Source organism: Odocoileus virginianus, chromosome 3, assembly GCF_023699985.2.
Source record: "Odocoileus virginianus isolate 20LAN1187 ecotype Illinois chromosome 3, Ovbor_1.2, whole genome shotgun sequence".
Classification (NCBI taxonomy): domain Eukaryota; kingdom Metazoa; phylum Chordata; class Mammalia; order Artiodactyla; family Cervidae; genus Odocoileus; species Odocoileus virginianus.
Genome location: NC_069676.1, coordinates 22070743 through 22094397, shown reverse-complemented (window position 1 = coordinate 22094397; position 23655 = coordinate 22070743). Strand labels below are relative to the sequence as shown.

Here is a 23655-nt window from a genome sequence, read left to right as displayed (position 1 = left end):
TCCTGCCCCCAACCCCTCCCAGCATCAGGGCCTTTTCCAATGGGTCGACTCTTCGCATGAGGTGGCCAAAGTATTAGAGTTTCAGCTTCAGCATCAGTTCTTCCAATGAACACCCAGGACTGATCTCCTTCAGAATGGACTGGTTGGATCTCCTTGTAGTCCAAGGGACTCTCAAGAGTCTTTTCCAACACCACAGTTCAAAAGCATCAATTTTTCGGTGCACAGCTTTCTTCACCGTCCAACTCTCACATCCATACATGACCACTGGAAAAACCATAGCCTTGACGAGACAGACCTTTGTTGGCAAAGTAATGTCTGTGCTTTTTAATATGCTATCTAGGTTGGTCATAACTTTCCTTCCAAGGAGAAATCATCCTTTAATTTCATGGCTGCAGTCACCAAATGCAGTGTACAAACCAGTATATTATTGGGGTTGTTGGTTAGTCGCTAAGTTGTGTCTGACTCTTGCGACCCAGGGGCCTGCAGCCCACCAGACTCCACTGTCCATGGGATTTCCTAGGCAAGAGCAATGGAATGGGTTGCCGTTCCTTCTCAGGGGTCTTCCTGTTCCAGGGATTGAAGCCACATCTCCAGCATTGCTGAAAGATTCTTTACCACTGAGCCATCAGGGAAGCCCCTACAAGCCAGTACAGAATGGGAGAAAAATAAAAGATGTAGTGTTGAGAATGAAGAAACAAAGCTATTTTACTTTGCAAATTACATGATTGACTGTATAAAAACATAATGCACATAAAATATATAATTAGTTGATGAGTATAGCAATTTTATTGGATATAAGATATATATTAAGAAATTAGCGTCAACACAAAAATACAAAATATCCAAAAAAGAGGTTACCATTTACCTACTGTAGCAACAAAAACCACAAAATACTTAAGCATAATCTAAAAAAAGATAGAAATGCTAATACTTCTATTAAAATTCATTAAATTAAACCTGTATCAGTGGACATATAACAATTGTTTGTGGATAAATGAAATATCTTACAGATGTCAGTTTCTGCTATAAATACTTTAGAGGTTCATGGAAATTCCAGTGAATATACTTATTTCTAACATTTATATATAAGTACAAATAGCCAGAAATAGCCAAAACATTTTTGGAAAAGCCATGAAGCTGGAGGAGGAGTAGAATAATATGGAAATCTTTCTCTAACAGAAATGAAGTCCTATTTATAAAGACTAAAGTAACCGAGACCTTGACATTTACACACATAGACAGTCCAGTGAAATGCAGAATCATAAAGAGGCCCATGTTTTCTTGAAAACCTGACATCTGACCATGTGTCATTGCAGATCAGTAGAGAAATTGACTAGCAATAAAAATGAGATAGTATGATTGGTTTGCTACATGTGTAAAAATAAAATTGAACACTTTCTTAAGATCATTTCTAGAAACCAGTTGTGGGTAAAATAAAGACTGTTATAGTACAGATGAGACTTATAACAAAAAATATGTGAGACTTAATCTCTAGGCCTTCAAGATTGAAATGATTTCTACAACAATACATATTTTATGTGCCTTCTTCTTGAGGGCAGAAGCATGAGACCTGATAAAGAATTTGGTCATGAATGTTAGAATTTGTCTTGTTCAAATTTCCTATTTGTGTGAATGTTTCCCTTAATGCTTGTTGTTGTTGTTGAAAGTATATTTGATTTATAATGTTGTGTTAAGTACAACTGTACAGCAGTCATTTCCTTACACATACATGTACATTCTTTTTTTAAATATATTCTTTCTGTTGTGGTTTATCATAGGATATTGAATATAGTTTTCTGTGCTATATATGGTAGGACCTTGCTATTTATCTCCTTAGTACTTAAATTACTTAGATTGCATAACAAATTTAGACACACACACAGTATAATGTGTATGCACATATATATTGCATGTATTTGTTTTTGTGAAAATATTTAATAATTTTAAAATGCTAGAAAGGAGGGGCAAAATGACTATCATTTGTGTAAATGGAAAACTTGAGACAATCTACTAAAAAAACTATTAGAGCAATAAGAAAATTTTAGTGGCTTTTTACAAAACTGTAAAAAATTTTTGCTTTCCAAAACATGAGCAAGAGCCTTTTGCAAACTATAATGAAAGAAAAAAAATCCATTTGTAGTGAGTGAGTGAGTGAAGTCGCTCAGTCGTGTCCGACTCTTTGCGACCCCATGGACTGTAGCCTACCAGGCCCTCCCACCAAGGGATTCTTTTGTATTGAAGACAGCAAAAAATAAAATAAAAATTAAGGAGATAAAACACCTAGGAATATATTCACAAAGGGATGTACAATACAGAACTTGTAAAAAGAAGAATTTATAGCCATACAGAGTCATAAAAGTGGTTTAATAAATGGAAATACATTTCTTGGTTTGGGATAGGAACATCAGTATCATAAAATGACTATTATCTGTATATAAACTGATATAATCATCTGCCCAAAATATCAATATTTTTTTTTATTTTGGTGATGTTGTTCGGTTGCTAAGTCATGTCTGACTTTGCAACCCTATGGACTGCAGCACACTAGGCTTTTAGAGTTCATGTGGAAAACTCAACATAAGAAATATCTTGTTTAAAAAAAGAAAAACTGGGAAGGAGGAGGGTGAACTTTATCAGATATTAATATATTTCAGAATAAATAAAGCTGTTTGTGCTGGTGCTTGAATAAGCAGACAAGTCAGTGGAAGAGAGAGTAAGAAAAAATCCACTTTTAAGTATGAAAAGATGTGGAAATGTAGTGTATAATAAAAGCACCTATAATCAGCAAACGGAAACAAATCATTCAATAACAAAAGTAACAGGGATCTCTGTGTTAGACAGTACATCGGAATACACCAAAATGATTCTATTCTTTGTTTTGTTGGCTTTTTAAAAAATCTTTTAATAGAGGATGTCAGTGATTCTTGGTGTTAAATCTAGAAATGTGTAAGGAAAAGTCGCATAAAATTGTGCTTCCCTGGTGGATCAGACAGTAAAGCATCTGCCTGTAATTCAGGAGACTCAGGTTCCATCCCTGGGTTGGGAAAATCCCTTGGAGAAGGGAATAGCTACCCACTCCCGTATTCTTGCCTGTGTAGTATTCCATGGACAGAGGAGCCTGGCAGGCTACAGTCCATGGGTTCGCAAAGAGTTGGACATGACAGAGTGACTTACACTTGAACACGTGTAAAATTAGTGACTTGCAGTTAAGTAGCAACACAAGGAAGAAATACAGCAGGTAGAAGATAAATCACAATCAGTGCAAGTATTTGCATCATATGCAACAAAGTAATATTTTCTTTAATATTAAAAAGAGCTCTTAAAAATAAATTTGCAAAATAACTAAAGAGCCATTAGAAAAATGGCAAAGGATATTACCACATAAATCAATGATATGTTTCCATGGCATATATGAAAATATCCTAGTGTCATTCATAGGATGCCAATCAGATCACAAAGCAATTATCCTTTCAACTATCCAATTACATGAATTTACATGGTAAATCCATATTTACTCCCAGTGTAAAGACCATGTACTTCCCTTGGCAAGAAAACTCCCTGCCACGTCCCTCATTTTTCTCTTACTCTTCTTTCAGATCATTTCTTCAGAGAAGTACTTCATGGGTAGGTTAAATGCCTTCATATCTGCTCTTATAAATTCTATGTAGTTTTTGTCCCTAATTTTTTTACAGTCGTAGGCTCACATTATTTGTATGATTATTTGATGTCTGTATCTCTAGTTAGATTGTCCCTCTTGAGGACATGGGCTGCACCTTGTTTTGTTTTTCTGTTTGTTTAGGTCTGTTTTCCTTGCTGTTTAGCATTATATCTCTCACATCTCTCAGTTGTGCTCAATAAATAGCTGTTAAATGATGTTTCAATAAGAGTGTAAGTGAATGAAAAGTGTTGGTCTATGAAGAAACAGATACTCTTATACATTTTCAAGTGTAAAGTGGTGTACTATTTTCAGAGGTCATGTGGCAATGTTTATCTGAATTTAAATAGAGGACTGCTTGTGAATACAGTTTATTTTACCAGCTTTGAGTTTAGCACATGTTAAATTATAATTTAATTTGTATTGGTTTCTTTGCTTACTAGAATTCTTGAGCATCTCATCTTTTTTTCAATTGTTAAATTTACCCATTACTTTAAAAATAAGTAGCCCATAAAAATAATCATAAGGACTTGAAAATAATTACTGTTTTATATTAATAAAATAGTATTTATTTTTGATCATTTAGTATCTGATGCCTCAGTGCTTTGTGTTTCTAATTATAAAGATTGCTCTTTTAAGATATGTTTATATTCTTAAAATAATACAGTGGACTTTAGGTTGTGGGTAAAATTGTTTGTTGTGAAACCAGTATATGATATAGTTTTGTAATTTAACTTTAGCACATTTATGTTAGTTTATACTTTGAGTAGATAGTGTTAAAATAAAAAGTTCTAGCAGAGTTCTGTTATTTTTATAAGTTAAAGAAACTACATTAAACATATAAAATTCATTTACTGATTAAGAATCTCATACTGTAATTAGATTGCCTACTTCATAGAGATGAGTGGATAAAATTACATAAATTAGGGGAAATTACTTATAAATTATGTCATTATAAACACACAGAACTTGTTTTCAAGTGACCAGAAATGCCTGTATGATTTTGGATTTTGTTTAGCTTGTTTGAACCAAGTGGAAAAAAACCAATATATATTATTAGACTTTGTCCTAGAGATGTGACTTTTCCACTAAGTTGTTAATTCAGGAGATTCTTTTGGAACTGAGAGACTAATGAGTCAAAAATTATGCAAAGTTAGCTCCTTGAAGGCAATGAATATTTGGGGCACCTGCTAAAGTTTTCAAGTATTGCCAGAGTACCAACAATGCAGATGCCTTGTAACTAGTAAACCGTTGAAATCAATGATATTTGCTTATGTGCTTTGATGTAAAGTGTGCCTGGATAGAACCAAGGGTATGGCACACTTCTTCAGACCCCTGCATTTCTATTATTGACATCAATATTGCTATCTGTTCTTAAACTGATCTTTAACTCTTTATCATCTTATCTCCTCCCATTATCACTTGTTAAATTCTGTTCATTGTTTATCTGAAATAGTTATCCTATCAGTCCATTCCCTCTTCCCTTATTCTTTCAGCTTAGACTATTGCAATACTTTGCCTTAACACCTTATTTTTCTAATCTATCTCATACTTTCACCAGATTCAAGTTACTGAATTGTGGTTCTGATTTTCAGCTTGGAAACCTATATTGGTCCTTACCACCTAATGAAGAAATTCCAATTTAACACTCAGATTCATGACTTTTATAGATTGGTCCCAATCTGTCTAACTTTATAATCCTCTGCTCTATTTCATGAATTTAAACAATCCATAGTTTTCAAGCTTCATGTCTTTGTTAATGCTTTTTTCTTATTCCAACTCCAAACCCTACTGATTTATACCTTTTTCAATTTTACTTATCCATTAAGTAAAGACAAATGAATCTATTTAATGGTCAAGACAAATGTAATTCCTTTTGTGAAATTAGACCTGAAGGTCTATCTGGAAATATACCTCCTTTTTTAAGTCCCTTACACTGTTCATTTTAAGTATCACTTGTTGCTTAATTTCTGATATGCATATGCTACACATGCACACACACACACACACGCACATGCTCCTTACTAGACAGGAATTTCTATAAAATAGGATTACTGTCTAGTACACTTTTTCCTCATACACTACCAAGTTGAGTGCATTGTATATTATAGACACTCAAACATTTGTTGTATGAATTAGTAAACATTTGCTTTAGGAATACTCATCTGTTGGACAGTTATTTTGAGATTCAGGGTAGAAAGCAGTTGAGTTTCAGAAGTAGAGAAAGAGAAATTAGTTTGGGTCAAGGAATGCAATTGCCATGACTGAGAAAAAGAAAATATGGTTTTATGACTCTACAAATATAGATAGGGCAAAGTGTTTTTCCTTTCTGGCATGTGCTAGTTTGATTCTTATATAAAATGAGCTATGTAGAAATACACAAACTGAGATGGGATAGTTCTAACAGTTTTAGCAGGAGTACAATGTAATCTAAAATTCTGCTAATTGAGTAAGAAGCCAGCATATGCTCCAGAAGGCATCCAAGAGCATAAATTTGGCTAATCTTTCTCAATTTGCTGGAGGAGTCCTTTAGAAGGAAGTAAAATATGTATCCTTCATTCTGAATCGATACCAATCAGCATATCTCTATAGAAGAAATTCTAAAGGGAGAGTAGACAAACAATAAGAAGTAAATAAAAAATGAAGATAAAGACATCATCAAGGACGCTTAGGGTGGGAAACAGAAAATGACAAAAACAAATATATTTTTACCTGTCAAATCCATTGCTTGTTAAAATATTCAAAATTAATTATTCTGTGATTAATATTCTTTGACCCACTAAAATTGGTAACAGTGACATGTAAACTCACCACCCCATACTGTATGCTTTAGAATTCCATACCGCAGAAGTCACAGGTAGCACACACACTTTGGTTAAGGTTAAAAACTACTCAGTGGGCAGATGAGCGAGAAAGCAACACAAGACTTGGGCTTGAGTTCTTGTCTCTGAATGAACTTTGGGCCAGTCAGTCTTATCTGCCTTTAGTAATTTTCTTCACTCAAAATGTGGTTAAGTTTTCACTCTCAAGGTTTATTGTTAGGTTGGTGATGCTCTAATCACATGGCACATTTGTTGATTTGTAACACTAAGTGGATAATACACAGCAAATGAATAATAATTAGTAGTAGTAGTATTATAATTATATTTATTAATGCTTCAATGCAAAGAGGAGGTTATCCACCCAGTGGCCATACATCTCTCTGTTCATTCAAGGAATGCTTTTATATCGTTCAGAATTTTTAATGGATTAGCAGGAAGTGTACTTATTGTGGAGATTCGTATAGACCACTAACACAGGTTTTGTATTTGATGCTTTATTTAGACAGTGATAGCAGTTACAGTAATAAGTGGTTTGTCCAAGTTATTAATCATGATGGGAATTAAGCCAATAGACAAGTGGCAGTACTCCCATATGAGATTCTCTCCAAATGTAGGCTTGGATGTCACAGTGAGTAGGTGGAAAAAGAGAAAAATCACCCAGTTAGTGAACAGCCACACAAGAGTTGACTTTCTGTTTACATTTCTCTAATGCATTCTTGGCAAATGTATGGTCTAGGGTAAGGCTAGCAACCTTCCTTGAGCAGATCATCCATAGACTTTTCAGGCTTATTGTTATTCTAAGTCAGTAAGATGCCACATTAGTTCAACTTTCCCTCAAATGTACAGAATATTTAGTTGCTCCTATGATCCCATATCAGTTGATAAATCTGTAGAACTTATTAAATATGATATTGAAGTAAGTAATTCAAGGAATTAAAAAGAAAATATGATAGTTCTTGTTTTCTGAACACTGAAGTCTAGGTAGTGATAACTTGTACATATTACAAGTTATATATAAAATTCACCAGAAATAGAAGATGGTTCTGATATCTTATGTGCCATATATTTGAAGCATACAAAACTTAAGAGTCATGAGAAATATGTGTTAGAATTTATTGAAGAGTCCTTTATATGGGAAGAAGTTCTCAAAGAAGCTGTAAAAAGTACTTAGACAAGAAGGGACTATACAAAACAGTAGGCTGGAATGAACTGTTACAGTGGAAATCAGATTGAAATCAGTTTACGGTTGCTTGAAAACCAGGACAGAAAGTTTGGATTTTGAACTTGTAGCTCACTAATTCTCAGAATTTTAAGTAGGAATCATCTAGAAAATGTGTTAATGCCACTTCTTACGTATAAATATTCTCTTTTGATGGGTTGCTGGTGGGGCCCAGGAATCTGCCTTTTAACTAGGCACATCGTTCTTTATTATTCAGTTTTTCAGTATTGTTGCTTGCCAAGGAGAACTGAAAGATTTTACCTGGGAAACTAGTTTTTGTGTTAATGTTTGCGTAAGGAAAAAAGTAATTAAAGTAAGTAATTAAATCATGGTTTAATAAGGCAAAGAATTAAGGGGCAGGAGTTAAAGGGTTATTGTGAAGTGAAAGTGCTCAGTCGTGTCCGACTCTTTGCAACCCCATGGACTGTAGGCCACCAGGCTCCTCCGTCCGTGGGATTTCCCAGGCAAGAATACTGGAGTGGGTTGCCATTTCTTTCTCCAGGGGATCTTCCCGACCCAGGGATCAAACCCGGGTCTCCCAACATTGCAAGCAGATGCTTTAACCTCTGAGCCACCAGGGAAGCCCTAGTGAAGTAACTCAGCTTGTCTTGGTTGATGGAAGTAGTGGTGGAAAAGGAGCAGTGGGTTGGAGAGCTTTATGGAACATAGAAGAACAGGATTCAGGCATCTTTAGCTGCCTGAGGGTAAGAGTATTCTAGCCCCAGTAGATGATAAACTCCTTGAGGGTAAAAACTGGATCTTACTCATATTTATGACCCCAGCTCAGTACAGTGCCCAGCACTTAGTGTGTTCTTAACAAGTATTTGTTGAATTGTTAAATTTATCTTTTATGTAACACACAGCAGAGTGTGTTTTATTTTTTATCCTCTGATTTTTTAGCCTGTTGCTGACTTACTTTTCATTGCCTTTGACTTGCCAGTAGAAGTACATATTTGTTTTGTGCAAAGTGAAATGATTTAAATGATTTAAAATATAAAAAGTAATGAAAATGTCTCATATTTCTTAATGTTGGGCTTTTTTCCATGAGTACACATCAGTGAAGTTACATCAAATCAGATACAGTCACTGAATCGTATGAAATTGTGTCATTTTATGAAAGTATAATCCACTTCCAGTTAGACATTGTAATAGTTTGTTTCCTTTTTTTAATCAATTTTTTTATACATGATATATAGCTTTTAGTGGGACGATACCATGACAAAATGTTTAACATGTTCAGTCCCCCAAAAGTTTACTCTTTTAAAATATGAATGTTTACAACTCAGATCCTTTCCAAATTATCCAAAAAATGTGAGTGAATTCATAAGCGTCCCCTTCTCTAACTCATTAAACATCAAAAGGGACCATCTTCAAAATGCAAATGCTTCTCCAGCTTTCCGCAGGATATCACAAAACTTCCTGGCAGGGACTTTTAAACAAGTTGAGAAGTTTTATAAGATAAAAATATTTTCTCAGTTGACTTGACAACCATGTACAATGTTAGCGGAGAGTTTATTTGCCCAAGGCTCTTTGTCAAAATGAATTTAAACTGAGATTATTAAAATGTAGCTCGGTTGCATAGTGTGAGGAGAGGTGTTGCTAATGTCTTACTTGAAGAATGTTTTCCGTACAGTGCATGCAAGTCGGTTCTGGGTCTATACCTGTGGAGGTGCGTTTCTGCTAACGAAGAGGAGACATTAAAAAATCATTCCGAAAAGAAATCTTATACATAAATGGAGACTTTTGATCTATAGTTTGGTTTAAAGTTCACTGTTTTTGACCAACAGACTGCCTGGGTCTGAGTCACAGCTCCAACATTAACTTCAGTGCCTTCCTCATCTGTAAAATAGAAGTCATGATAATAAAAACATTCTGGAGGTATTGTGAGGATTAAATGATATCATCACTGAAAATGATTAATACAGTGACTGGCACAGATAAAGGTTCACAATTGTTTTCTTTCAAATCTGTAGAATCAAAAGTAAGTAGTGTCTCTGATAGTTCCAGATGTGTGGTTATAAAAAAAAGCCCTGTCCCAATTTAATGATAACTTCTGTTACAAGTTAAATAGCTTTAGGAAAATTTAACTAATGGTAAACAATGCTTGAATCACCAGATCTCTCCATGGCTGTAGCTAATTTCTTACATGAGAATCCGGATCCCTGAAGGAAAATGATCATCTGGATGAGAAGTTGTAATCTTCCCAATTTGGAAAATCACATTACATTGCTTTGGGAACATGTCCAAATTGCTAAATCCTGGAAGGAGTCCCTCTTCTTCTCTCAAACGGACACATTATTTAAGAAATTTTATTATTTCTGAAAAAGCCCAGTTGCCTTTCAAAAATAAAGCATTTGTATATGATTTGAAAGCCTGCACCAACACAGATGGTTGAGTATGTTCCACGTGGCAAGTGGCTGTTGTTATAACAGGGTCACCCAGTGACATATGCTGCAGACAGAGTCCCTGGTGGAGGCAAGGTGGTGATGCAAGCAGGGACAGCTTTGGAACAATACAGTGCATTAAGGCATCTTTATCAATCTGGGAGACCGTGCCATATGTACAATTTCTTATTTTAACTTAGCATCCAAACAAAGTAACTTCTTGCCATTGTTATTTACTTGAATTTTCTTAAATCCCCACTTTCATGAAAGTCAGTACAGTAAATTGCCTTTAATGATAGTTTTTTTGTGCTTTTGTAACAAATGAGAGAAATAAAACATCTCTGATTTATTGTCCCGATTTCAAAAGAAAGTTACTGGTTCCTGCTCTTTTCTAAGCACTGTGCTAGGCATTTTACATCATCCTCATGTAATCTTCGCAACCAATCAGAAAGGTATGTTTCACAAACAAGGAAACCAAGGCATGCTTATTTCTTGTTTCTTTATTATTATTTAAATTGCCTCTGGTCACAGGAATAAGATGGAGACAGAAGATTCTAATCTAACTCCTCTGTCTTTTTCTCTACCCCACACTGAGTGAACTGACCTCTGCTTAATCCATATCATCTGTTAGTTTTCCTCTTCATCTTCAAAGTATGAAAAAGATGTTTCTTCCTGTTTTCTCTATCAGTCATTCTATTAATATGTGTTGGTACAGACCCTATTTAAGGACATTAATTAGATGAGAAAAGAGAGATATAATTTACCATATAGCTGAATTTTTCTAACATTAAAATGAAAAAATATATTTAATATTTTTAATTTTATTTAGATAATTTTCACTGTCTTCAACTTAGCAAACTTAACTTCTAATTCATTACTCTTCTTCATAAATTAATTAATTCATCATATTATCATTTTCCTCTTTCAAAAGCACATTAAATATAGCAATTTTTATTTAAAATTTTAAATTATTTAACTGAAAATGTAGTTCAATAACTTTGAAAGTTTTATTTTCATACAAGAAAATATAGGTAGTTGTAATTTTTAACAACTTCTATAACAATTCTTTTACTTGTGTTTTAAAATACAGAATAGATATTCTTGTTATTCACAATATTTTAATGAAAACTGTTTTAGTTACTATCTGTTACACAATGAGAAGAAAGGAGCATTGGACTATCTTGCCATCTTCTCAAACGCAACATGTACAAAACCAAACTTTCCTTTTTCTACGTCTTCAGTGTTAACTCTCTCACAAGCAATTACTTTAATGACTTCATTATGAGAATTCATAGGAGATTATATGCAACTTTTACTGAAATAGAAGTGATTCAACATGTTGGCTTGGTTTAAATTTAATTATTGTTTATAGAATATGGTTCCAGTATGCCATCATTTTAGAGTGATAAGTCTCTAGCAATTAGAAATTAGATAACCAAAAGTAAAAAACATATAGTACACTATAGAAAACACTGCAGGACTGTTGTTTATAGTATCCCATGATGGGGAGGGGGAAAGATGGTACATGTAAGTGAGGTGGGAGAAAGTAAAAGAAAACCTCCTAAAAGTAATCTACATGAATCTTGAAGATTAAGCAGAATTTATCCAGGGAAAGACATTGAAGGAAAAACACTTTGCATAGGGTTAGGGAGGAAGTAGAATTCATAGATGTCAAATGGTTAATGGTTAGTCACATGATTCTAGAGCCAGTCTCCTCAGTTCGAACATCACTACTTTCCACTTTCTCCTGTATGACCTTGGGAAAGTTACTTTTCATCTGCACAAGGGGTACTATAATAGTTCCGACCTCATAGAATTATTTTGGAGAAGGAAATGGCAACCCACTCCAGTATTCTTGCCTGGAGAATCCTGTGGACAGAGGAGCCTAGTGGGCAGCCGTCCATGGGGTCGCACAGAGTCGGACACGACTGAAGTGACTTAGCCTGCATGCATGCATTGGAGAAGGAAATGGCAACCCACTCCAGTGTTCTTGCCTGGAGAATCCCAGGGACGGGGGAGCCTGGTGGGCTGCCATCTATGGGGTCGCACAGGGTTGGACACAACTGAAGCGACTTAGCAGCAGTAGCAGCAGCATAGAATTATTTAATTGAAGTTTATGTACTCCTTTTTGTGGTGTATATGACACTTAGAAAATGACACATAGAAAATTCAAGAGAATAAGGAAAAACATAATATTTGGGAAACTACAAGTCATTTGCTCTTGTTGAAAAGAAATGCAATAAATGGCTTGGAAGGAGATTAAGAAACTACGTGCCGTGTTAAAGAGCTGGAAATGGCTATATAGGTAATGGAAAAGCAGAGGAAAGGCAGCCGGATTGTGTTTTTAAATAGATCTCACTGGAGCAGGGCAGGAGGAGAAGGGAGAATGCTGCTCAAGATTAGAGGACAGAACCCACTTAGAATGCCACAATAATTGTCAAGGTTAAATAACTTTATTACCATCTTAATAACAAAAGGAACTGAAAGGAGATAAGAGTCGAAATATTTAGAAAGTAGATTAGCAGGGCTTGCCCTTAACAATTAGTAAACAAAATAGCCTGGGTGATAATTTGGAAGAGGAAGGAATAAATGATGACTTGAGGATCCTTGGTTTGGCAAACTGTGTGGCTAGCAAAGGCACCAAAAAAGAAAAAAGAAAAGAGGGAGAGAAAACAGGAGTATATAGAGGTTTGAAAGAAAATATTATGGCAGGTTTTAGACATACTGAATTTAATATTATTCCAATACATCCATTAGAAGATAAGTCAGAGTTTTAGATCAGAGTTCCAACTTAGAGCACCAGATAGGATTCAAGAGAAAAGATGAAGATGACTGAGAGCGTGAAGGTTTCCCAGGGACAGTTTGTGTTTTATGATGCATGGAAGAAGACTGTCTCATGAAGCAGCTGGGGGAAACAATACTTTAATGTGGCTTCAGATTTGATAAAAGGAATGAATAAAGGATATTCAGGCAAGAGCAAGAATCTAGTGTGGTTGAATAGAAACTTAAGTATTTCTGTGTTTCATACCTACTATTGTGTGGAAAATAACATAGATTATACTAATATAGGTGAACTAAACATGTTATTTACTGACTGGGAAAATTTTTTAATAATAAAGTCATTGACCTTTAATCAAGAAAATGTTTTTTACTAAATAAAAACATTGACCTTTAATCTAGATAAACATAATTTTAAAAATAATCAATATGAAATTAATTTTATTTTTACATTTAAAACTAATTTCTTTCTGAATAGACTGGTGGTTGCCAGGGGAGCAGGGGTTAAGAGAGGGATAAATCAGGAGTTTGGGACTAGCAGATGCCAACTGGTCTATGTAGAATGGATAAACACCAAGGTCCTACTCTATAGCAAAGAGAATTATATTCAGTATCCTGTGATACACCCTGATGGAAAAGAATATGAAAATGAATGTGTGTGTGTGTGTGTGTGTGTGTGTATATACATATATACATATATATGTATAACTGTCATTTTGCCATAAAGCAGTAATTAACACAGTGTTGTAATTCAGCTATACTTCAATAAAAAATTAAAATTAAAAATAATTTTTCTCACTGTTTTAATGATTTAGCTGTCATTTAATTGCAGGTATAATAAGTTAAAATTTATATCTAATATAATTTTCAAATTTTAACTATATTCCAAATCAGCATGGGGATTAATCATGACAATGACCACCCATCATGTGCTGATGGTCTTCATATCATGTCTGGTGAATGGATTAAAGGACAAAATCTTGGTGATGTCTCATGGTCCCGATGTAGCAAGGAAGATTTGGAAAGATTTCTAAGGTACTGAGGTCACTTGCTGTTGTTGTGTCATGAATGTGTATGTGTGCCTGCTTCCTCTACCACCCTGGTATGTGGCATGGCAGAGTGGAAAGGGCATGGATTAGGAATCAAGCACTTGGTTCTAATCCTGGCTCTCCACTGGCTCATGGTGTCAACTGGGACATATTCCTCAACCAACTCGTTTCTTAGTTTCCACATTTTCAAACAAGAGACTAGGCAATATGATTTGTAAGGCTGAAAATTATTGCAGTGATAAAAAATGTTGCATAATATTAAATTGCCTCTTCAGAAATTCTCAGTGGAAACATTCTCAGTGCTCATCCCTCTACATCTGTTGTTATCAAAAACCTCTTTACCAAAAGCTCCGCCTTTCTACTTCGTAGTTCTAAACTCTGAGTCTTTTTTCATTAATCCATAATTTTCACCATTATTATAGTCCTTGATTCTCCTCTTTTCAACATTCAGCTGGTAATATTAGCTTTTGCCTGGTTGGGAAAAAAAATGAAAAAGAGTGTTATTGTTCTGATTTTCACTTTAAAGCCCTGTTCTTTACTTATTTCTTCAGTAATAGAAGGGAAAGCTGAAACAATACCAATAGGTGATATGCAAAGTCCCAGTCAATGAGTGAGAGAGAGATGCTTGAAGTACTCAAAAATCTAAGTAAGGAACATAGAAATACCTAACTAGCTAAATTCACTACTCAAATTTATTTTTCCATACTATTTAAATTGCCAAGTTAATTTTTTGTCAAATGAATATTAAAATCTACTAAAATATATTTATTACATTACTATAGCTCTTTCCAGAAACATATGCAATGTCATCTGGGCATGTTCTTTGTCACTGAAGCAACAACCCCTCTGTAGGCCCCCGTGAGTGTGTGGTTTGGCTTAGTTGTCTTCTCATGAATCAGAACTATGATAAAATTAAATTTTACCCCATAAATGGAAGTTGTGGTGCAGTGTCAAGTCCAAAAATATTCCTTCTATTAATAGTCACTTGAGCATGATTTTCCTGGATTCTTTAAATCCTTGAATATAGTTGATTTCTTACCTTCATACATTACTTTTAAGCAGTTACTCTCTGAGACTGAGCTTCTTCACCTTACAAATGTGTAACATAATAACCATCTCACAGTGTTGTGTAGATGAGCTTAATTAATTCAAATGAAAGATCTTTAAAATAAAAAAGTTCTATTAACTTGAACATTGTTTTATTAATATTGATAGGATTATTGTAATAATTGTAAACACATGGTTCTCATATAAGATAATTTCCATGAGCATTCAATAGAAGAGCTTATAAATAAAAGAACATATTTAATAGTATTAAAATGTTTGCTATTGCTGCATTAACTAATTATAACAACTTTTTGCAGTTAATTCAGAATGTCACACATATCTGCATATTGCTAGGTCAAAGGCCAGTAACTGCTTGCTGCAGACAAATCCCCACAGTGTCAATTCTGTGATGGTTCCTTCCAAGTTGCCAGAGATGACATACACTGCTGATGAGCAATGTCAGATTCTCTTTGGGCCACTGGCTTCCTTTTGTCAAGAGATGCAGGTAAGAGTTGTATCGAGGTGCACCTTTTTTAAAGTGTGTATTCATCTGTTTTTTAAAGTATTGATTGGAGGAGGGGGAGATAACTTTAGAGTTTGTGGCTCCAAAGAACCCCAGCATTGGAAAGAAGGATTTTTCTAGAAAAGGTTTCTTCATTTTTCCCCTGCCTTTTTGAAAGTGGTAGAAATTGGTGTCTGTATTGAATCAAAGTTAGGAAGGAATGATCCAAAAATTCCTACTTCAAAAATGACGCTTAAGTCAGGGAAACATGTGCTTTATGACAGTTCATTGCTTTCATTTTAAATGTGTCTCTTAAAAAAAAAAAGTCTCTCTTACATGGTAGATATCTGGGTGAAAATGTAATAAAAACAATGTATGAACAGGTAATTACTGAGGATAGATTGTTTAATGCTTTATTACTTATTTAACCCTGAAAATAAATATATTCTATAGGAATAGAAATTAGAGAGTACATTTCTGATAGTTAAACTAGAAGCAAAGGGTAAATGTCTGATGGTAAGCTAAGCAATGCCTGTATATTAGTATTCAAACTAATTACTCAGAGAGTCCACTTGTCCCATTCTAGAATAATCTGAAATCTGAAAGATTGAGCAAAATGACTGTCTTAATTGATGTAAGAAATTAGCTCTATTTACCCTTCCTTTTCTCTTCTTGTCTCTCTTCCTGCAGCTCATCCCTTTGCTGCTCATTTCTTCCTACCTTTCCCGTACACATGATTGCACACTCTTTGTATTTCAGGCTTAAACTCATAATCATGCTTGGAGTGAATTGATAGCTGTATTTCACTGTACCTAACTTTCTGTGATTGCCTGAAAGGAGTTTTGCTTTGTTGAAGATAATGCTGTCTTCACCATTCAAGATAATTATTGGCAGAATAATTAAAATCCATCATAAGGAAAAGATTATATGGCATTATGACATACTTTATGCTCTCTCTGCTTTCTTGTTCTTATCAAAGTTGTTGTTCATTTACGTGTTATTTTCCTTTTATTAACTCTCCACCCTAGTGTGTAAGCTCCATGAGGGCAGAGTGTTTCTCCAGTGTCCAGTCCAGTGACTGACACATGCTAGGCACTCAGTGAATATCTGACTTAAGGTTAAAATAGGTAAATGTATAAAGATGTTGGAGCTGTGTTAAATGTAACATGTGAAAGGGTGTCTAGACTGTAATAATCATAAGCAACAACAGACCTCCAGAGGAACTGATATAGGTGTGTGATTATGAGTGAACACACAGGATTCACATGTGGCAGACCTATGGATGTTTGGACCTTGGTATTGGGTGTGATAATTATGATAGCAGCCAGGTTGACCATCTGTTATCTGTCCTAATACCTCTCTGATCTCACCTACCGATCTCCTTATCCACACTACTCTCACCTCCAAGGACTTTAGACAATCAAAAATTGGGTCACAATCTTCTGTCTTGAATCATCATGGTGAAATGAATGTTTTGAGGTCAAAAAGTTTGGTTTTGCGGGTAGACACATCTACACGCAGAAATTAGCATGTTTTGGAAAACAGTAAGCTGTCTATGATTGCTATTGTACTGTTGCGTTAGGAAATGGTTCCAGTTCATGTGCTATATAGAAAACTGATAGAGCTGAACAATGAAAAATGTTTACATTTTATGAAGTACCTGAAGTTTTAGAAAAACTCAGCAAATGATCAATTACAAACATAATTTTGGTAAATTTTAGATCTTTTTCATAAATGCTATTTCTAAAAATTTTTTTAATTATTATTATTTTTTTTAGAAATTATTTTTGTCTATATTGCACTTGGTTAAATTTTACTAGTATCATTCCACAGTATTTTGAACTTTAAAATGGATGACACAGTGTGTAAATCATTTGTATTTATGATCTATTTTAATTCTTACAGCAATTATATGCCATAGTTATTATTCAGTTCTGCATAATAGGTTAACAGTTTTGAATCTTGTAGAAGTTAAAATAGTACAATTAAGTGATTACATTTATGATGCAAGCGTAGGCTTGCTAGATGCAAATCTAAAGAACAAGAGTATAGGCAACTACTATGTTCTACTGCTTTTATGGAATTCACACTTTTTTACATTGTCTTTTGTATGGGAAAATCCTTAGATTAGATTCTTAGATTAGATTCTTTATTCCCTAGAGCACTACACCATCAGGGTCAAGAAATCTTTTAATTGATTTTTAAAAAACTTTTTCTAGGCTGTTTGCTCTATTCATATCGTTGCTTCTTACTAACATACCTGCATGTATTTTTTTTTCTACCTCTGATGAAAGTGTAACAGTTTCTTCAGTTCAGTTCAGCTCAGTCGCTCAGTCGTGTCTGACTCTCTGCGACCCCATGAATCGCAGCACGCCAGGCCTCCCTGTCTATCACAAACTCCCGGAATTTACTCAAACTCATGTCCATCAAGTCGGTGATGCCATTCAGTCATCTCATCCTCTGTCGTCCTCTTCTCCTCTTGCCCCCAATCTCTCCCAGCATCAGGGTCTTTTCCAATGAGTCAGCTCTTTGCATGAGGTGGCCAAAGTACTGGTTCAGCTTCAGCATCAGTCCTTCCAATGAACATCCAGGACTGATCTCCTTTAGGATGGACTGGTTGGATCTCCTTGCAGTCCAAGTGACTCTCAAAAGTCTTCTCCAATACCACAGTTCAAAAGCATCAATTTTTCGGCACTCAGCTTTCTTCACAGTCCAACTCTCACATCCATACATGACCACTGGAAAAATCATAGCCTTAACTAGACGGACCTTTGTTGGCAAAGTAATGTCTATGCTTTTTAATATGCTATCTAGGTTGGTCATAACTTTCCTTCCAAGGAGTAAGCGTCTTTTAACTTCATGGCTGCAATTACCATCTGCAGTGATTTTGGAGCCCAGAAAAATAAAGTCTGACACTGTTTCCACTGTTTCCCCATCTATTTGCCATGAAGTGATGGGACTGGATGCCATGATCTTAGTTTTCTGAATGTTGAGCTTTAAGCCAACTTTTTCACTCTGCTCTTTCACTTTCATCAAGAGGCTTTTTAGTTCCTCTTCACTTTCTGCCATAAGGGTGGTGTCATCTGTATATCTGAGATTATTGATATTTTTCCCAGCAATCTTGATTCCAGCAGTTTGTTAGGAGATCTTAAATCTGTTTCTCAATATCCTAGGATGTTGCTTTGTTTTAAACTAGGCATTTTGCAAACAGAATTAAGTTTTAGGTTTTAAGTATCCAGAAATGTTCTCCTTTTTTCCCTTGAAATTATGTGTGTGTGTGTGTGTCTGTGTATGTGTGTATATATATATATATATACACACACACACATATGACGTTTTTATTCATGAAAGTCGTTCAGTCATGTCCAACTCTTTGCGAACCCATGGACTATACAGTCCATGGAATTAAAGCCAGATTTTTCTCTCGTTCAATCTGTGTATAATCTTCATTAAGGACAATTTTAAAATAATGTCAGAAAGGATTGGGCTGCTGTGGGCAAGCAGGAAAAAGCAACATCTCCTAATCAGGGTTTAGGTTGGAGAGCACTAACTGCAAAGGCATGAAGCCTGGGCTCTGACAGTGGTTCTGTCTCTTATTAGTGGTGTAATTTCAAAGTGTTTTTCTTTCTAAATCACAATTTATTGACCAAGAAGAGGAAGTGTTGTAGAACAAGAAGAGGGAGTGTGTTATCTCTTAAAGTCTTTTAGGGCTAAGAGGCTGGACTTTAGTTCCAAAATCCAAAACACCATTCTGATACTGCCCTTGAAAATCACCTTTTCCATCCCAAACTGGTGGAACTTGCAAAACATTAGGTAGGAAGGTAGGTAGACAGGTAGGTAGGTGGGTAGGTAGATAGGGCCATAGAAGAAATTTTTTTTAAAATTTAATCATTGATTTGATAAGTATAAAGTATACATTGAGTTCCAGCTACTTTTTAGTCGTTGTTCTATGTACTTATAACACAGTAGGAAGTAACCTCCACCTTCATGGAGCTTGAAGTTTAGCTGGGAAGACAGACAATATGTAAATACATATGTAATATGCCAGTTGGTAATAATGTTTTAGAGAAGCATACATTCAGATGAGAAAGGTAAGGAATACAACCAGGGATAGGAAGGTGGGAATGGTGCTATTTTATATAGGATAATCTGAGAAAGCTTCCTAAAGAAAGTGACATTTGTTTAGAAATCTGAAGGCAGTCAGATAGCAAGCCATACATTTATCTTGGGAAGAATATAACAAGAAGAAACAGATAGCAGATGCACTAGAATGGAGTTAGATTCATGTTTTAAGTTTAAGATGTCCATTGGATGTCCAAGTAGAGATGTTAGTAGGTCCAGATAGATATCTATCTAGAAGTCCTCAACAAGGAGATGATACTGAATTCATAATACTAAATTATGACACTATGAAATGAGTTAGAAGAGGAAAAACTCAAAGTCTGAAAGCTTAATCACTACATTATTTGGAGGTTAGGAAAATAAGGAGAAGCTGTAATTAAAACTCTGAAGAAGTCTACTGGTAGGAAGAGAACCAAGAGAAAGTAGATCTTGGAGGCTAAGTGAAGACATTTTTCAAAGTGGAAATGTTTAAAAGTTCCAAAAGCTGAAGACAGAGTAAAATGAAGTCTGAAAGTATGCAATTGTATGTTTTTCCCACTGAGTTTGAGACAGTGTTACTTGAAGCTATCTTGACATCAATGAGCACCTGAGTATCAGGAGGTAGAAGTTAAAAATACAAAGTGAAGTAGTTATAAGTGTAGAAGTAGAAGAGTTCTGCGAGTTAAGCTACACTCTTACACGTTCAGGTGGAAACATGTGAAGTCACCACATCTACCAGTCTGTGGTCTAGACTTTATCCAAAACAAATCTCCTAGAAGGCAAGCTCCATAACCTCAAAAGAGTCATCAGTCCTTTTTATCACTGTACCTCTGTCTCCTAAAAGAGTGTTCAATAAATATTTGTTAAAGCAATAAATGAATCAACTGAATGATGGAATAATAACTTTGAAATTTTACTCATAAAAATAATAATCAATTACTCACTGATTCTTAGCTGTATAATATGTCCAGAGAATATGAAGGTAACCTTCTAAGATAGTCATTCAATAGCTACATAAAAAACAACTTGTAAGAGTATATATCTTATGTTTCACAGCTTACACATGAGTTATCAGGCATTCTTAGGACCATCTTATTTCCAATAAGTTATAAATACGTGTTGAGTTGCAGGAATAAGAATTCATAGCAACTTTTCAACATGTGTGTTTCTGGTACAATCTGAGACAATGGCAGTTGGCCCATAGTATTTGAATTGGATGCTGCTCTTCTATTCTTTCTAACAGCTATATACAAGCACTAGGGACTCCAACATTATGTATGTGCTGATTTAATTAATGATATAAATTTACCCTTGAAATAGCAGCTTACATCTGCAAAATGTTTAAAGGCATAGCTGTAGAGATGCTTGTGAAACATCTCAACCCTCAGCAATAACTGCTTACTCTTTTGCATGAATATACTAAATTCTTGGATAGCCTTGTTCCTGGATCCTGAGCATTGGTGCCTCCAGGCCATCTGGCATCCTGTGGCTGAGCCAGCTACAACTACAATAAGTTATCTTCAGGGCTACCTAAAGTTAATTCGTCTGACTAAGAATGCAGAAGTATGGATGCTTCCTCAGAATCAATGAGAAATGTCTGCTTGAGGGTTACGTTATTTGTGAAAGAAGAAAGTTTGCTGAAAAAGAAAAAAATGAAGGCCTCCAGGAAACTTAAGATTCAGCCTTGAATTTCGGACTAGGCACACTCAGTTACATACATATTGTATAAAGAACTTTCCAGTGTAATTGAAGCATATGATGACTAAAAGTACCATAGAAAGACCAGTTTTAAATTTCTCTTATGTCGACTTGATACATCAAAGTATGTAGGACTTCTAAAACCTCTCATTTGATCTAATGAACAGCCTGGCATTGAAATAAGTACCTTGAAGAATTCAAGAAGATTGAGTCTCTGTGATTTGGCATTGTGAAATTCCAGAGGCAATAAGAATTTGGACTTAAAAAACCTTATCATGAAATAGCTCTTGATGGCAAGAAGTTGTTTGGGCAATGAATACAGTATTGTTGATAAATTTATTGTTGGTAAATGAATACTGTATTGATAAATTTAGCATTGATAAGTTGTTGTTAAAATTGGTAAAGTTGAAGATCTTTTTACTGTTCTTCCTTCCTATAATTCGGTTAAAACTACCAGGGATTAAATCTGCCTCTCTTGCCATCTAATCAAAGCTTAATCCTATTCTTTGAGTGTTAGTCCTATGCAGTATGTGAGTACGTGAGTTTGATGGCAAATTACTTGACTGGATAATCTAGCTCTTTAATTTTTTCCCTTAGAACTAATTTTTTATGAATTCTTATTGACATGGGCTTTTATTTTTTAGGTCTCTCTCTCTCTGTAAATTACCTAGGTACATTTTGCCCATTTTTTAAGCTTTCTGTTTTTCTTGAGTTGCAGGAGTTCTTTCTGTATTCTGTATTCTAGATGAGACTTTCTTATTACTTATAAAGCTTGTCATTATGTCACGAAGTGTGTCAAAGCATGTCATTAGCTTTTTATACACAGTGTCCGTCTACAGTTTTGAAGTGGATGATTCCATCAACTTTTCCCACTAGGTTGTGCTATTTTTGTTTTCTTATGTGTGTATATTCTTTTTCATTATTTTCCATTCTAGGTGTTTACAATATATTGAATGTAATTCCTACTGTGCTGCATAGTATGTCCTTATTGATTCTCTGTTTCATATACAGCAATGCATATCCATTAAACCAGAACTCCCAATGTATCCCTCCCTTTCTTTTCCCTCTGCTAACAATGTTAATATTCTGCATCTGTGCGTCTCAATCTGTTTTGTAAATAAGTTCGTTTGTCTCATTTTTTAAGATTCCCTATGTAAGTGATATGATATTTGTCTTCCTTTGACTTATTTCCACTTTATATCATAATCTGTAGGTCCATCTGTGTTGCCACAAATAGCATTATTTCATTCTTTTTATGACTAAATAATATTCATATGTATATACGTGTATACACACACACACATACACACACACACACACCACATCTTCTTTATCAGTTCATCTGTCCCCAGACTTTAGGTTGCTTCCATGCCCTGACTGTTGTCAACAGCACTGCAGTGAACGTCGAGGTGCATGTATCTTTTGTGATTGGGAGTTTTCTCTGTATATATGCCCATGTGTGGAATTGCTGGATCACATAGTAACTAGTTTTTAAGGAACCTCCAAACAGTGTTCCATAGTGGCAATACCACTTTACATTTCCCCCAACACTGTAAGCGGGTTCCTTTTTCTCCACACTGTCGCCGCATTTTTTATTTGTAGGCTCTTCGATGATGACCATTCTGACCAGCCTGAGGTGATATCTCATTGTAATTTTGATTTGCATTTCCCTAGTAATTAGCGACATTAAGTATCATTTCATGTGCCTGTTGACCACCTGTATGTGTGCTTTGGAGAAATATCTAGTTAGGTCTTCTGCTAAAGAATGTATGGTTTTTAAAGTTCATTATCTGTCACTAAATCTTAGATGAAGCATAATATTATTATTCAAAATATCTGTTTATTTTTATTTGGTTGATCTATTAGTGTTGAAAAGTTTAACAGATGTGTTCAAATACCCAACTTTAACAACTGATTTATTTTTCTCTGTGTTTCTGTCAATTATTTGCTTATACATCATTTAGTTATATTACAGGTACATACATATTTATGACTTTTATCTGTTGATGTTTTTCTCTTTTGCATGTTTTATGGCTTGTGCCTTAAAATCTATTTTGCATGTCATTAAAACCATTATCCTAATTAATATCACATTTTTATCTTTAACCTTTCCAGATAAAATAGAATCACAGATATGAGTATGGCTAGATGGATATATTTACTGTAGAAAAGCAATTACTAGATTTTGTATTTTTCTATTTAAACCAATGTAATAATTTTTTGGCATTTTCATGAGCTAGTTTAATACTTTTTATGTTGATTTAAATTAGTTTTATAAAAATTTTTGTCAACTTTTTTGTGTTTGTGTTTTATACTTATGCTCTATTTTTTGTTATTGTCTCCTCTGCTACTTTACATTTACAACGAAATTTTCCTATGCTTTCAAAAGTCAGACATTAT

General features: G+C 34.7%; 1 protein-coding gene across 2 annotated transcripts in view; it reads left to right on the top strand.

Annotated features, from left to right (window-relative positions):
• ADAMTS19 (ADAM metallopeptidase with thrombospondin type 1 motif 19) overlaps positions 1-23655 on the top strand; it is a 252521-nt gene that overhangs the window by 132902 nt on the left and 95964 nt on the right. For both annotated transcript variants that reach the window (XM_070465074.1, XM_070465073.1), the window contains 2 exons: positions 13753-13893; positions 15309-15459. In XM_070465074.1, coding sequence (XP_070321175.1) covers positions 13753-13893; positions 15309-15459 — 292 coding nt within the window. The remainder of the gene's footprint in view (positions 1-13752; positions 13894-15308; positions 15460-23655) is intronic.